The following is a 15,962-nucleotide window of genomic DNA, read 5'->3' as shown; positions in this document are numbered from 1 at the left end:
TTCGCACCTGGAGTGCATCTATTTCATGGTAAGACAAATCTTGGGAGAGTTCGACACAGTGTCTTCTTCTTCTTCTTCTTCTTCTTCTTCTTTCTTCTTCTTCTCCTTCTCCTTCTCCCTCTTCTTCCTCTTCTTCCTCTTCTTCTTTTCCTTCCTCCTCCTCCTCCCCCTCCTCCTCCTCCTCACCCTCCTCCTCCTCCCCTCCTCCTCCTCCCCTCCTCCTCCTCCCCTCCTCCTCCTCCTCCCCACCCTCCTCCTCCTCCTCCCCCCTCCTCCTCCTCCCCACCCTCCTCCTCCTCCCCTCCTCCTCCTCCTCCTCCCCCTCCTCCTCTTCCTCCTCCTCCTCCTCCCTTCTTCTTCTTCTTCTTCTTCTTCTTCTTCTTCTTCTTCTTCTTCTTCTTCTTCTTCTTCTTCTTCTTCTTCTTCTTCTTCTTCTTCCCCTCCTCCTCTTCTTTTTGACAGAGTCTCACTCTGTCGCCCAGACTAGAGTGCAATGGCGCTATCTGGGCTCACTGCAACCTCTGCCTCCCCGGTTCAAGCCACTCTCCTGTCCCAGCCTCCCGAGTAGCTGGGACTACAGACATGTGCCACCATGCCAGGCTGATTTTTTGTACTTTTAGTAGAGATGAGGTTTCACCATGTTGGCCAGGCTGGTCTCGAACTCCTGACCTCAAGTGATCTGCCTGCCTCGGCCTCCCAAAATACTGGGATTACAGGCATAAGCCACCACGCCCAGCCCAGAGTTTTCTGTAAGCGTCAGAGAAGACGGTAAAACAAATGACATGCAAACATACAATGTGCAAAAACATGCAATGTGACAACATACAAACATCCTCTCAATGATTACTTTGCTGTGTGACATAGATATTAAATTGTATGAGGAGTAATTTCCTTCTCTGTAAAGTGAGACTAGAAACCAATAAACATGTATTGTTACAGGGGAGGACCTGGACAGTGAAGCCACACCCCTTGTTGCAGAAGAAAGAGTTTCTTTTGGACTTCACATAGCCAGCTCCTCTATCACCAGTGTAGTGGACATCAGAAATGCTTACAATGAGGTGGACAGCCGTCTGATCGCCAAAGAAGTACATCTTCTAACTTCATTGCTAATCTCTGTTGGAATCTTGGTTTCATGGCTTGCTTTAGCTTTCAGTGCTTAAGTAGACACTATTTCATGTTTGCACATGTATAGATGGATACGCACATACATGTTTCCCACTTCATTTGTTAAAATATCCTATGCCTCCTCACCCACTGGCGTCCTCCAAGACTAAGCCTTTCACTTATAATTATTCAGAGAAGAAAAATCATAAATAAAAGAACAAGAACAAATGACAGGTTTTAAATACCTTTGCAGCATTGAAAACTCTATTGAGCTTCCCTAGTCCTGGGTATTAATGACCCACTAACACTGAGATATTCTTTGAGTTGTTGTGATTTTTTTAATTTTAATTTTTTAATTTTTTTACAGATGGGATCTCTCTGTGTTGCCCAGGCTGGTCTTAAACTCCTGGGCTCAAGTGATCCTCCTGCTTCAGCCTCCTGAGTAGTTGGGATTACAGGTGTGAGTCATAGCACCCAGTATTGCTGTGATTAAAACAACAAACAAACAAAAAACAGTAAATTTTCAAAATAACAAGGAGATGTGTTTATAGATGGTGATGCCATTAAATTTACTTCCAAATTTTGCATAAAGAGCTCTTTTGCTTAGCACTGATGAAAACTTGCTGATTTGTTATATTCTCTTCACTCTCATGGACAGAGGGTACCCCCAGAGGATGGGGAGTCAGGAACTAGGTCCTATTGATCATGAAAGTTGTGGCTTAGCAGCAACACACTGCTTTCTGATATAGGAGGCTAGGATTCCTATCTTCTTGCCCCTTTGACACCTGTAGAGATTGGGCTCCCAGAGCCTGAACAAACCTAGTCTGAGAAGGTGGCAGCCCTCATCTTGGTAGTGCTGTTCCATCTGAAAGTGTTCTTGGGTCCCTCTTGCTCTTCTTAGCACCTCAGTGTAAGCACGTGGGACACTGGTGGCTCAGACTGCATAACTGAAGCTGCTCACTTAAATTCGGTCACAGCCTGGGGGGCAGAATGCATGAGCCTGAATTTTGGCTTCAATCCCCTGACATTGGTTCAATTGCTATTCATTCACTGATCATTGCTGATGGAGTGTCAGCACTGGGCCAGGCCCCAGAGGGCCTGCCCTCCAGGAGCTCGTGGACAACGCTTCTTCTTTTGCAGGAGTTTCTTAGGACTAATTGCTGCTCATTTCTCTAGATGAACATTTCATCCCGTGACAATGCCATGCCCATTTTCTTGCTGAGGAATTGTGCTGGCCACCTGTCAGGGTCTCTGCGGACCATTGGAGCTGTTGCTGTGGGTCAATTAGGTATGTTCAGCTGGGAAGCTTTGCTGCTATTTGGAAAGCAAGGTTTGTGCTGTCATGGCTTGTGCACCCTGGGGTTCTGGAGTGATGTGCAGGATGGAGTGTGCTGGAGAACCAGGATGGGGAGGACCAGAGTTGGGAGTGAATCCAGCAAGACAGCCTCCCAGAAAGCATGAGGATCTGTTCACCTGGCCACATCTGACAATCAGTAGGGAGCTCAGCTACTAACCAGGCTGCTGTCTGTGACAGCAGGAACCTGTCTATCTAGTGAGCACAGTGGGGCTTTTGAGTAGAAGCACTGATTGTGGTTGTTTGAGTGAAAACTGCTGGTCACCATTCAGTTGAGCAATAGCAAGGCAACAAATTGGTGCAAGTGCCCTGCCCAGCAGGATCTAGAGGACAGGCAAGAGCAATGGGTTGATAGAACAAAAGGGATACTGAGGCTCAGGGATCTGGCTCATCCAGCACTCTGGAGTGAAGGCAGAGGGTGGCAATCTGAAATACTCTGGGCTGTTCAGCCTTCTGATGGCAAAGAAAGGACTTAGCACAGTACAGTATCTCCCAGCCACATAAGACTTTCAGAGCCTCCTGCTCTTCCTCCCAGCCTGTCCCAGGTACACAGGCCCCCCTGGCTGTGGGTGGATGGTAGCACTGGTAGCTCATTGGTCCTCCTGTGCTGTTGAGGCATTTCCCATTGCAATGAAGCTGTGACATGTTGATGAAATGCCCACTTTATGTCACATAGGGGTGAGGGTGTTCCACTCCAGCCCTGCTGCCAGCAGCCTGGACTTCATTGGCGGGCCTGCCATCCTCCTGGGCCTCATCTCCTTAGCGACAGATGATCATACCATGTATGCGGCTGTGAAAGTTCTGCACTCAGTCCTGACCAGTAATGCCATGTGTGACTTCCTGATGCAACACATCTGTGGGTACCAGGTAATCCCATCCTCCCACCTGGGACTGAGACTCCCCAAAGTGCTGTCATCCCCAGGGAACAGGGACAAGCGTTGCTTGCCCTGGTAGCATTCCCTCCAGGGTGACTTCTAAAGAAGGGGAGCTGAAAGCCCTTGGGTTCTGAGACCAGCAACTTCGCAGCAGAGGAGGGGCAGGTGACAGCCAGCCCAAGAACTCTGCTCAGGATGAGGATGCTCACCTGGCTGTGGCTTCTGGCCCTTTTCACTGAAAAATTCCAGTGTCATTTGTGGTGGTCTCCCCACCTTGTCTCTAGCATGGTGGCTGAGAGCCCAGGCTGCAGAGCAGACTGCCAGAGTTTAAATCGCATCTCTTCTAATTTGCTGTTTAACCTTAGATGAGTTACTTATCCTCTGCCTGTTTCCCCACCTGTAAGATAAGGACTGTAATATGGTTGCTGTGAGGATTAGATGATTTCACGCAAGTGAAGAGGTTAGAATTACATCAGGCCCAGAATAAGTGCTGAGTAAATATTAGTCATTTCCAGTTCTTAATCTCTTTGTGCGTCAGTTCCCTCATGTGTAAAGTGGGAATATGAGAGCACCTGTTTTGCAGGGTTGTGAGGACTGTGTTTATGTGTGTTGAGAGCTTAGAGGAGCACCTGCACAGGGGACCTGCTTTGCACATGTTTACTGTGATTGTCATTGCTACTTAGAATTGGTAAAGTTAGATGAGACATGACCACTGCACTCAAGTAACTTCTCACATGGCTGGGAGGTGGCCAGGTGAAGAATTAGGAGGGCAGGGCCAGGGTCGGAGTCTGGGCCATGTCATGGGTCTCACAGGCAGTGGAGGCTTCCTCTGGTGTGGGGGCTGCTGGGTGATTGGGGCAAAGCCTCCTGTGTCTCTGGATACTGGGTCAGGGTTTGAGCAGAAGAAAGCTGTGTGATAGCCTTCCAGGCACTCACTGTCTCTGTCTGGACTACTGCCACAGCTGGACAGTAACCCCTTCCCCCAGCCAGTCCCTCGTAGCCCAGTGATGCCAGCTGTAGCCCTACATCTGATGGTGCCCCTCCTGTGTGTAAAACCTGCAAAGGCATCTGATTGCCGATACCATATCCCAAACTCCTTAGACAGGTTTTCAAAGCCATTCAAAACTGGCCACGGACCTTTCCTTCCAGCCCCACCTCCAATCCAGCCAACATTTCAGTCCATGCTCTCACCTCCCCAAATCCTGTACCTTCTCTGATCATTAAACAGTGTATGACTTTGTGTGCCTGTGGCCTCTGCTCGGAGCACCTCTTTTTTTCTCCCTCAAGCGCTCTCCTTCTGTTTTTTCCAGATCAAGCTCAAATAGCAAAGGTAGCATTCTCTTCCCCCAAGTGAGGATGTGGCCATCTCCTGGTCCCCTTGGCACTGTGGGCACACCCCGTTTTAACTGCTCTCGCACGCACACTGGGATGATCGGTCTACACATCTCTACTGGAATCTTTCTAAAGATCCTAGTATTTTTTACTCTTTGCTGGTGTATTACTGACACCATGAAGACATAAAAATGCAATCGGTGTCCAAGATTCATATCAAGAACTACTAATCTTTGTGACTCACTGGCTACCTGGCTACCTTCCCAGAAACTCTGAGCTTCTTAGAAAGCTCAGACTACCTCAGGCTCACTGTATTCTCATTTCCCAGTCCTGGGGATGGGGGGTGGGCACAGTGAGCTCTCAGTGAGGGTTCAGAAATGAGAACATCGTCTTGAGAGAAGGAACTACCCACCACAGAGGTACATAGCACCTGTTGTCACATGTAGGTAGAGGGGTCAAAAAGCATTTTGTTAAAAAAGAAGCCCATCATCAAGAGGTTCCCTGGAGACTGAGCTGGCTGAGCTTTCCAGGAAGAGATGGTAGAGACAAGGAGTGGCCCATGGATGGAATCTCTTTACTCAACTTAATGGATCAAATGCTTCCTAAGACCAGGCACTCTGCCAGGCACTAGGGATGTGAGGTGAACAAGTTGGGTTTAGTCCCTGTCTTCATGGTACTTACCATCCAAGAAGGTGGACAGAAAAATACTGTTAGCATGAAGGAGAGTCTCTCAGATACCTCCTTTGAGTAAAGAACTCATCAGATTCAGAGGTTTATTGTAAATTTACACACGAAGGCAGAAGAAGGAAATTTTAAAACTGTTATTCTGTCTTTAAAAAGGAAACATTTCAAATATTTATGTCTTTGGGGAAAATCAGAAGGAAAAGCTGGGTGGCAAGAGAGGTGATAAATGGCAGGTTTGAGTGAAGAAATTGTAATATTTTATTTTTGTTTTTTTAAACTTCCTTGCCCACTCTTTATAAAATATACCTCCATCCTCCCTCATCCTTTTCTAGGCACATTTTCTTGCTTTGTGTTTCTTTGTAACCTGCATGTGCATTTGCATTATGTCTGCTTCTGTATCACCACGTTTGTGTCTGTTTCACTCCCAGACACATGCTTCATAAGGCGTGTGTCCTGCTTGTTTATTACTGTACCCTAAGAACATACCATAGATAGTAGGTGCTCAGTTAGGATTTGGGAATGAATCAGTGAATGAAAACAAGGGTCTTCAATTAAGTGGCTTGCTCTTGCTCAGGAGTGGATTTCATCGGTTTTCAGGTTTTACTCTAGGCTCATCTGCTGGTTTATCGGTTGGGTGAGAGAGCATAAACCTTCCTATCTGTTATTTCTGTGATTTATCAGCCTCTTCTCAGACTAAATAATAGCCAGCTGAGTTTGACAGGATGGATGTTCTTAATATGGGGAAGGAGGAGGATACTGTTCCAGACTAACATTAAAACACTCACAGGATCTGGTCTGGGTTCTTCAACAAGACTAGGAGGAGAGGATGGTTGTGAAGCTGTGCATGGCATACCGAATGGAGGGCAGGGAGCCCTAACCCTGCCACTGTGGGGATTGTAGGTTCTGCCTCACAGGTGATGGGCAATCGCAGGAAGGCTGGGACAGGGGAACGGACTGACCGAGGTGTTAGAACACCCCTTGGCATCAGTGGAGAAGACGAGGCATGGGAATGAGGTTCAAACAGGTGCTGAGATAGAGTCTGACATAATAGGAGCCTGTGTTCCTGATCTGGGGAGTCTCAGGATCTGTGAGCAGCCAGGGCAGGTGGCGCTGGAAAGGAGCCAGGGTGGTCCAGCAGGCTGCCGACAGGAAGGAAGGGAGATGCTGGGACATGCTCAGTGGGAAATGTTTGTGAGACATTGAAGATGAAGTATCAAGTGGGAGAAAAGGCTCTGGAGCTCAGGGGCAGGCTGTGCTGGAGGGGTAAATATGAGGGTCGTTGCCACAATGATGATATTTAATCTAAGGAAATTGATGAAATAGCCAAAAAGAAGCTGTAGAGAGAGAATAGGGTTGAGGGGGAAACAAAGAGGAGCTAACCACATAGAACTGGGAATGTAATTAAAATCCAGTCAAGGAGATTGAGAAGCAAGAGGGAAGAGAAACCAAAGACAGTTATGTCAAGGAATCTGAAAAAAGAATGTGTTTTGGGAAGGCGGGTATGGTCAAACCATGCTAAATGCTGGTAAAGAATAGCACAAACTAAGGATGGGGTGTCTTCTTTGGATTTGGCCACCTGAAAGTCCCTGGTGGCCTTTCTGAGGGAGGTGGCCAGGTGGAGGCAGTGGCTGGCTGATGCGGGTTGAAAAGAGAACGTGAGGTGAGGATATGAAGCCAGGGCATGTTGATAATGCTTTCTAGAAGTTTGCCTATGAGCAGGAGGAGCTGCATAAGAGCTACAGGGATTAGGGATGGAGGGAGGGTTATTTTTACAATGACAAATACCAGAATATATTTGTACATAGGAGGAAGAGATCCAGGGTTGGGCAGTGGAATCTTGGAGAGAACAGTTATCTCAAAGAGCAGTGTCCTTGAGATGGTGAGCAGTGGGATCCAGAGACCAGATAGATGGGAGACTCTGCTTGCGACAGGAAGGAATCCAACACATGTATTTGTGAATTTGGCGGTGGGAAGACAGAGTATTAGTATCTGATGGGTTCTGTCTTCTCAGGAAAGTATGAGGTCAGGTCGGGGAGAGGAAGAGAGGTTAGAGGAGAGAGGAGAAGCAATGAAACCATGATCTTTAGGATAAGAAAATACAGCTTATTAGAAAGACAGAGTTGGATTGCCAGACCCAACTGAGTGTCAGTTTGACATTTGACACTATTTGATGTAAAGTGAAGCCAGTCAGACTGAATGTTTTCTCATGCAACTTTTAGCCATCCCAATTATGTCTTGCTGTGGGATTTCATATATATTGAATAGTCCGGAAAGATATTGAGTCTTTTCTGATCATAAACAAGGCTTCCCAAGGGCACGTTGCAAGAACATGTCTGGGAGGACAGGGAGAGAGGGCGGGCTGTGTTGGAGACATGGATGGGGAATGGAGCCATGGATGGAAGGAGCTGAGACTCCAGACGAGGTGACTCAAGACTCATCTGCCAATGGATGGCTGGGCAGACTGACTCGTGTGGAGGTGGAGTCAACAGAGATGTGAGGCTTGGTGGGACCCATCTTCTTAGTCTGAGATAAACTGGGTCACCAAATGTATGCTGGGACCCAAGTGCCTCCATGCTGAGATTGATGCTGCATGTTGCTGGCTTCCCAGGGGCTGGTGCAACTGACCGGCACATCTGGCTGGGTGCAGCCAGGCTCATGGGCAGGTGGTAGCTTCCCGTAAATGCAGCATTTATGGGATGGTTATGCATGTAAAGGACCCAGTAACAGAAAATTAGAAGGAGGCTTGAGAAGTGTGGGAGGAAACCAGGAGAGAGTAGCATTCTGGAAACATGGAATAGATGCAGGGAAAAGTAAGGGCCCCAGTGAGAAGTCAGGTCACGGCACAGAAAAGTGGCCACAGAAGTTGATGTGTATTTTTCTTCTGAGAACATGGGAATGAAGGATGGTAGTAGCAGGGAGCAGAAGGTTGCAGACTGGACTGAAACAAGTGGGTGAAGGGGGAAGCTCTAATGATGCATTCATGAGGAAACTGCTTTGTGTTAACCTTTTCAGATAATGGCGTTCCTCCTGAGGAAGAAAGCCTGTCTCCTGAACCATCGAATTTTTCAGCTGATCCTCTCAGTGGCTGGCACTGTGGAGCTGGGCTTCAGGTCATCTGCTATCACCAACACTGGTGTCTTCCAGCATATCCTCTGCAATTTCGAGGTAAATCAGAGATTGGCCCTTAGCCCTTCAGGAGTGTGTGTGATGGTAAATATGCTAAGTCTGGGCTTTCCCTTAAACCCAGCACGTCAGCTTCCCTCACAGTCATGATGGTAGGAAGAGGGAAAACCAAACAAGCCTGCCCAGAGGCCCTAGTTTGTAATGACATCCTGCCACCTATGGACTGTGTGGCTTCGGACAAATCTTTTGACTTCTCTGAGCCCCACTCTTTTTCTTGGGTGAAGTGGAGACCTTCATTTCCTTGCAGGCTGTCATGAGGGTTAAGCCAGATAGTATCTGGGAAAGGATTTTTAAACTGTAAATTAGCATATACATATGAGGGTAAAGAAAATGATCTCAGTTGCTTTGGGTGGTGTTTTGCTGTTTCCAAATGATTCTTGAAAGGGGTGAGTTGAGGGATGCAGAAGGAAACGCCTGAGGCTAACTGAGGAGCATCGCACAGAACTGCTTTGGGCGAATCAACCCATTCACAGAGCATCATTTACTGAGCACCCACTGGGTCAGGTACTGGCCGTGTGCTGGAGACACAGTGAAAACTAGAACCCAGTCCTTCCCCACAGCCAGATGTGCCTGGGACACAGCCAAGGTGACAATGAAAATGTTAGGTGCCACAGTGAGGCAGGCACAGGGCATCTGGTTAGATGGAGTGACCAGACAGTCAGAATTCAGGGGAAAAAAACCTTCCAGGTGGAGGGTATATGCTATTTGCAAACACTGTACATCAGAGTGAGAGCAGTCATGGGGACTTGAGAGCAAGTGGCTTGTTGGGGGCCTACAGGTTTGTGTTGGTTGCAAGAGCAGGAGAGACAGAAGGCAGGCCCAGGGGGTTAGACTGCCCAGACTACGCTTTAGCCTGGGCATGTGGAGGTCCTCAAGAGAAGTTTCAAAATTCTTTCTTTGTTTATTAAAAAATTGATATATGTTTATTATAGAATATTTTTTAATTACAGAAAAGTGTGAGAGGGAAACTCCTGTTTCCAAGACCTAGTTAATTCTTGTCACACCTGGATGCATTCTCTTGTAGTATTTTCTATGCATAATACATTTTAAAAATCATAGTCATGATTATGCTGTAGGTATTATTTTGAATCTAATCTTTTCTCGTATACCAAAAACATTTAAACATTTTCATTACGAACACTTACAAGCACTGTTCTGAGATCAGAATAATATTCTGTTATGCTGGAGAGTTCCTGGTTTCTTCATCATTTCTCTATAGTCAAATTTTTAGATTCTTTCTATATTTTGTTATAAACTGTGTTATAGATGGCACTTTTGGGCAGATATTTCTCCCACTTTTAAAAACATTTTCTTAGAATAAATTATCAAAATTGAATAATGAGAATAAAGGAGTTATGAACAATGTTTAGATTGTTGATAAGTTTTACCAAACTTCTGATATCTAGGGATGTTAACTGTAGAATGACAGGTGAGAAGAGCCCTGAAGCAGGGAGATGGGTCATGAGATGATTGAAGAACTCCGGGTAGAAGATTTTGAAACCTAAACTGAGGCAAGGGTAGTGGGAAAATGAGGGCAGCAGGTGAAAAAGCCATAACTTGAACCAGAAGTGACTTAGAGCCAAATGACAAGGGAAATACTATGTACCAAAACACCACAGGGCTGCTACTGAAGGCAGGACAAGAGGGAGAGTGACAGTCATCAATGTATATATTATAAAAAGAGAATATTCTTTGTATAATATAGATCAAGATTCAATTCAACTTCTAACCTCTAACTTCACATCAAGAAGTTAGAATGACCAAACAAAATCAAAACTCAGAGAAAGAAGGAAGGAAACATATACATGAGAACATAAATTAATAAAATAGGGAGAAAAAACATACGAAGGATCAACAAGGACAATTAATGTTTCTCCTAAAACAGACAAACCTCTGTTAAGATTGGCCAAGAAAAGAAGACAGAAGGCACAAATGAATAATATTAGGAAGGAAAATGGGAGAATACCACAGAAGAATGAGCAATTAGAAAGGAAACAAGACAATTGGATTAGTAACTTTGTGCCAATAAATTAGAAAACTTAGCTTATTTGAGCAATCTCATCCGAAACAGAAGTTTTCAGAGCGCACTCTAAAATAAATAAAAAACCCCAATGATCCTAGAACCATCAAGTAAAGTGGGTCACTGGTTTAGAATCTGTTGAAACAAACAACAACCAGAAGGGAACGCCAGGCCGGGCACTCATAGGGAAATTCCACCAGTTGGGAAATAGGTTCTTTCTAGCTTCTTTAATGAACTAATCTTGATGGCAGAACACAGAAGGACAGTACAGAAAATGAAAAAGTACAGGCTAATCTTATTTGTAAATATAGGCATAAGAGCCCTAAATATAAGATTAGCCAGTTGAACCAGGCCAAGATAAATGTCCTGGTCCTGGATCTGAATCTGGAAAAGAGGATTGTGGAGGAAGCCAGCATGGCCTGGAGAATGGGCTCCCTGTACACAAGGGAAAAGGAGATGTATATAAACGGCCATAAAACCCCACTGAATAAGATAGTGTATCTTGACTGCAACTGTTGCTGCCCCTTCTGAAATGCTGTGGCCATGCTCAGGCAGTCTGGCTCCAAGACATCCTGGCCACCAGCATGGCCCAGGAATTACCGATGCAGGAACCCATCATGCTCCATTGCCTGCTACTAGCATGGCCATGGACACCACCCTTCCCCACTCTACCCTGAATAAAACTACCCCCTTCAGGACCTGGTGCTTTTAAAGCTGGATTTAAGAAAGCAAACCACCAATAATAACCAGATGCTAAAAAGCAAAGCAAAGTGAAACAAAATGAAATGAAACAAAATAAAATTTAAAGATTGAGAAGAGAGAATTTCAAAAAGGGAAAAATGTTTCCCAAATGTCATGTTCTGCCTACACCAAGTAAAGTGAGGTGAAGGATGTGTATGTGCCCATTGGAGGTCACTGACAGGCTTACTGACAAGTTGTGGGGTCAGAAGCCACTCAGAAGTAAGGAGAAGTGGCCAGGCTTGGTGGCTCATGGCTGTAATCCCAGCATGGGGAGGCCGAGGCGGGTAGATCACCTGAGGTCAGGAGTTCGGGACCAGCCTGGCCAACATGGTGAAATGCTATCTCTACTAAAAACACAAAAATTAGCTGGGCGTGGTGGCGGACGCCTGTAATCCCGGCTACTCGGGAGGCAGAGGCAGGAGAATCACTTGAACCCACGAGGCGGAGGTTGCAGTGAGCCTAGGTCGTGCCATTGCATTCCAGCCTGGGTGACAAGAGCAAGACTTTGTTTCAAACACACAAACTAAAAAAGAAGTAAGGGGAAGTGTGGGGAGACTGAAAGTGGAGGCAGTCAGTGGATTTTGGAAAATAGCAGAGAGGAAGTTTCAGAACTTTTGGTTTTGTTTTGTTTTGTTTTTTTGAGACGGACTCTCACTCTGTTGCCAGACTGGAGTGCAGTGGCGCAATCTCGACTCACTGCAACTTTTGTCTCACGGGTTCAAGTGATTCTCTTGCCTCAGCCTCCCGAGTAACTGGGACTACAGGCACGTGCCACCACGCCAAGCTAATTTTTGTATTTGTAGTAGAGATGGGGTTTCACCATGTTGGCCAGGATGGTCTTTATCTCTTGATCTCATGATCCACCTGCCTTGGCCTCCCAAAGCACTGGAATTACAGGTGTGAGCCACTGTGCCCAGCCAGTTTTGTGTTTTAAGATGGGAGAGACTTAAGTCTGTTTGTAGGTTGAAGGAAAACCAGACAGTTTAAATACTAGTGGGAGAAGAAACTGCTAATGAGACACATCTTCAGAGGAGACGAAGAGTTTGAAAACAAGAGAGTGGATCACAGGAGAAAGGGTGGGATCCATGATGACTGGTGTGAAGCAGACAGGAAGAGGAAGTTCTGAGGAAGGGAGAGACAAGAAGTCGTTGAGAAGGGAATTGACAGGAAGCTATGAGGGAGGCGGGTACAGGAGGTTGTTGAAGCAGGGAGGGGCAAAAATTTGTGAGGGAAGGAGGGACAGGAGGTTGTGAGGGAAGGAGGGACAGGAAGCTGTTGAGGCAGGGTTGGACAGGAAGTTGTTAGACAGAGTTGGATAGGAAGTTGTAAGGCAGGGTTGGACAGGAAGTTGAGAATCGGGGAGGAACAGGAAGTTGTGGGCTTCTAAGTTTTAGGTTTTGGTTTCTTTTCTTTTCTTTTCTTTTCTTTTCTTTTCTTTTCTTTTCTTTTCTTTTCTTTTCTTTTCTTTTCTTTTCTTTTCTTTTCCTTTCTTTTCTTTTCTTTTCTTTTCCTTTCTTTTCTTTTCTTTCTTGAGATGGAGTCTCATTCTGTTGCCCAGGCAGGAGGGCAGTGCTGCGATCTCAGCTCACTGCAACCTCTGACTCCCACGTTCAAGTAATTCTCCTGCCTCAGCCTCCTGAGTAGCTGGGATTACAGGCATGTGCCACCACATGTGGCTAATTTTTTTGTTTTTAGTAGAGATGGGATTTCACCATATTGGTCAGGCTTCTTGAACTCCTGACCTCAGGTGATCCACCCACCTCAATCTCCCAAAGTTCTGGGATTATAGGCGTGAGTCACCATACCCAGCCTCTGGTTTCTTAAAGAGGGAACTGGCTAGTTCATTTCTGAGAGTACAGTCATCTCACGGGTGGGAAGAGAGCAACACCTGACACATTATCCACCTGATATTCAAACAAATCTAATCCAGACATCTTAATATAATCCTTAGTACAAGCTTATGTGACACAGAATAACAATCAAAAGATTCAATTATTCATGTTTCTCAAAATTCTGACATTTGGTTTTATGTAATTTCCTGATGAGCTAGGCAGCCTCAAATGGGTGTGGCAACTTATTATTGTTGCTGTGTTCTGGAATGGAAATGGGAGAGGATGGAACTTTTGTGGGAAGCGTAAAGGATGCACCTTATTGTATTAGTGGGTTCGCATCTGACTTTCTTAGTTCTGTCAGCCCTTAGCCCCGGGCCTGGCATATCATTTGTTGAATGACTGCATTCACGAATCAATATCCTAAGTGTGCAGGGCTCTTGGAGCCCTTCAGACATTTTTGTTGGGGTGCCATGCTGGATACCCATGCTTTCACTAGAGCTGCCTTCATCAATACCAGCTATCCCAAATGGCAGCTGCCCAACCTCTGTGTGTGCCTTTGGGCAGTGGCTGTACTTAAAAAAGTAGGAAATCTGTCACTCTTTTCCTGACTGAAGAACAATCCACCCATTTTACCTTGTTTTACTTTGTATCCACTCATTCTTTTAAAAAATTTAATGTATCTTTACAAAAGATAGTGGCATGTAAGATGCTAGGCTCCAGGGATTAAAGAGGGATAGTCCCTACCTTCAAAGGCCTCCTGATAAACTTGTGTTCACTGGGGTTCTTTTGCATTTCCTCTTCAGCAAGAGTAAGCAGTCATGGGCAATTGCTTAACTTTAAGCAAGGTTGAGTATTGACCCTATGGGTCACTATCTGTAGGTGATGCCCATGGGGACCCAGTGTGGAGGCAAGGGAATGGGCTTCGTGGTCAAGTGGATTGACTTTAAAAACAGTCTCTGGCAATTAAAAAAAGTCTGGTGCCAGAAAAGTTACGTAGTCTCCCTGAGTCCCACTCTTTCTAGCTACTAGATACAGATAATAGGCAGGGTACAGTGGCTCACACCTGTAATCCTAGCACTTTGGGAGGTGGAGGTGGGAGGAACACTTGAGCCCAAGAGTTAGAGACTAGCCTGGGCAATAAAACAACACCCCATCTCTACAAAAAATTTTTAACAACTAGCTAGGCATAGTGGTGCACACCTGTAGTACTAGCTACTTGCGAAGCTGAGGTGGGAGAATTGCTTGAGCCCAAGAGGTCAAAGCTGCAGTCAGTCATATTTGGGCCACTGCACTCCAGCTTGGGTCTCTCAAAAATAAATAAATAAATATGGATAATAATATTTTGGGTCTTTTTATGGCACATCTTGCCACCAGGAAATGTATCAGTTGTTAAGTGCTAGCTCTTTTTGCTGCTATATGAGCACATGCTTATAATCCCACACCTGAACCTTGTATATTCTGAGCCTTAGGAAGTGTCAGTATTTAGAGAAGAAAACTATTAGAGTTCTCTAAAGAGACGTAGACATAAGACATGACGGCACCCATCAGTTCTGCCCCAGAAGGATCACCAGCAGCTACATTTGTTTACTATGAATGAAAACAACCTGAGTGATCCACTTCGCTTTCAGAATCTCAGTGAATTTCGTATCTGTGTGTCGCTTACAATTTTGTTATGCAGAAGATGACACTGTGGTTTGGGCTGAAGAATGTGTTGCATGCACAAATTGGGTATGTAGTCAATGCAGTGTAAAACCTGAAAATCTGTACCTGGCTTCTATTTCCAGTCCTGCCACTTGCTGGTGGTGAGTGGAGTCTGTCACTAAGCTGGTCTGTCTCAGCCTCTATTTTCTCCTCTGTAAAGTGGGAACATCATCATTTGTCTTGCAGGATCCAGGGAGGATGACATGAGTTTGCAATATGGACACTTGGGCTGTGGGCCCAAGGCTGAGCAGATGGAGCAGATGGTTAGTGCAGGTATCCTTGGTTGGAACCAGGCCCACAGTGAAGTGCCAAGTAGCAGCAGAGGTGGGGAGAGAAGGCCTTCCTTTAGGGGAGGTGCCTCTCTGCTTGGAGTGTCAGGAGAGCTGATCTGATTCCAGAGCTGGTACATCATGTTGGTAATTCCAAGTCAGAGGATCACATGTCCAGCACTGATCTTCTCATGCTTCCTGCAAATCCTTCTCCCACACCTTCATTTTAGCATATGTTTTGATCTGTCTTCCAGCTTTGGATGAATACTGCAGACAATCTGGAGCTCAGCCTCTTTTCCCATCTTTTGGAAATCCTTCAATCACCAAGGTAGGCTGGGTCTTGGCACCCTGGGGGTTAGAACTGAAGGCTGAATATCCAGAACAGAGACAGAGAGGGCAGGGTGGCCAGTGGCTCTTCCCTGCTCCCAGAACACTGGGTCCCCAGCTGGGAGCACATGCTTCCCACTGGCTCATGTTTGTGGGGCAGTCTCTTCTGATGGTCTTGGGCCTCAGGAGGGCAGGTGCTGGGGGCTTAGAGGCCTCTCTAGCCCCAGGGACTAGCACATACTGGGGACTCAGCAAATGTGACCAGCGAAGGCTCACTCTCCCTCTAACTGACTTCTCCAAGGCACTTTTGGAATTGGTTAGGGTTCTTTTACCCTTCAAGTGGTAGAAATGCAACTCAAACAAGCTTAAGGAAGGTAAAAGAGGAGGAAAGAAGGAAGGGAGGAGGGAAAAAAGAATAGAGGAAGAAAAGACCAATAAAGAGGGAATTCATTGGCTCGTACAACTGAAAAGAGCTGATCTTATCCCATAGCTGGGTGAGGCTCGCATCCTTTTCTCTGAGCTCTGTTACCACTCTTGCCC

At 45.9% G+C, this 15,962-nt stretch overlaps 1 protein-coding gene across 9 annotated transcripts in view; it reads left to right on the top strand.

Moving 5' to 3' along the window:
- WDFY4 (WDFY family member 4) overlaps positions 1-15,962 on the top strand; it is a 295,693-nt gene that overhangs the window by 102,522 nt on the left and 177,209 nt on the right. For all 9 annotated transcript variants that reach the window (XM_077945551.1, XM_077945549.1, XM_077945550.1 and 6 more), the window contains 5 exons: positions 940-1,085; positions 2,281-2,392; positions 3,135-3,325; positions 8,362-8,514; positions 15,350-15,423. In XM_077945551.1, the coding sequence (XP_077801677.1) occupies positions 940-1,085; positions 2,281-2,392; positions 3,135-3,325; positions 8,362-8,514; positions 15,350-15,423 (676 nt within the window). The remainder of the gene's footprint in view (positions 1-939; positions 1,086-2,280; positions 2,393-3,134; positions 3,326-8,361; positions 8,515-15,349; positions 15,424-15,962) is intronic.

The sequence above is a fragment of the Macaca mulatta genome, chromosome 9 (assembly GCF_049350105.2).
Source record: "Macaca mulatta isolate MMU2019108-1 chromosome 9, T2T-MMU8v2.0, whole genome shotgun sequence".
Taxonomy (NCBI): Eukaryota; Metazoa; Chordata; class Mammalia; order Primates; family Cercopithecidae; genus Macaca; species Macaca mulatta.
Note: the sequence above shows the minus strand (reverse complement) of the source record. Positions and strands in the feature narration are given on the sequence as shown.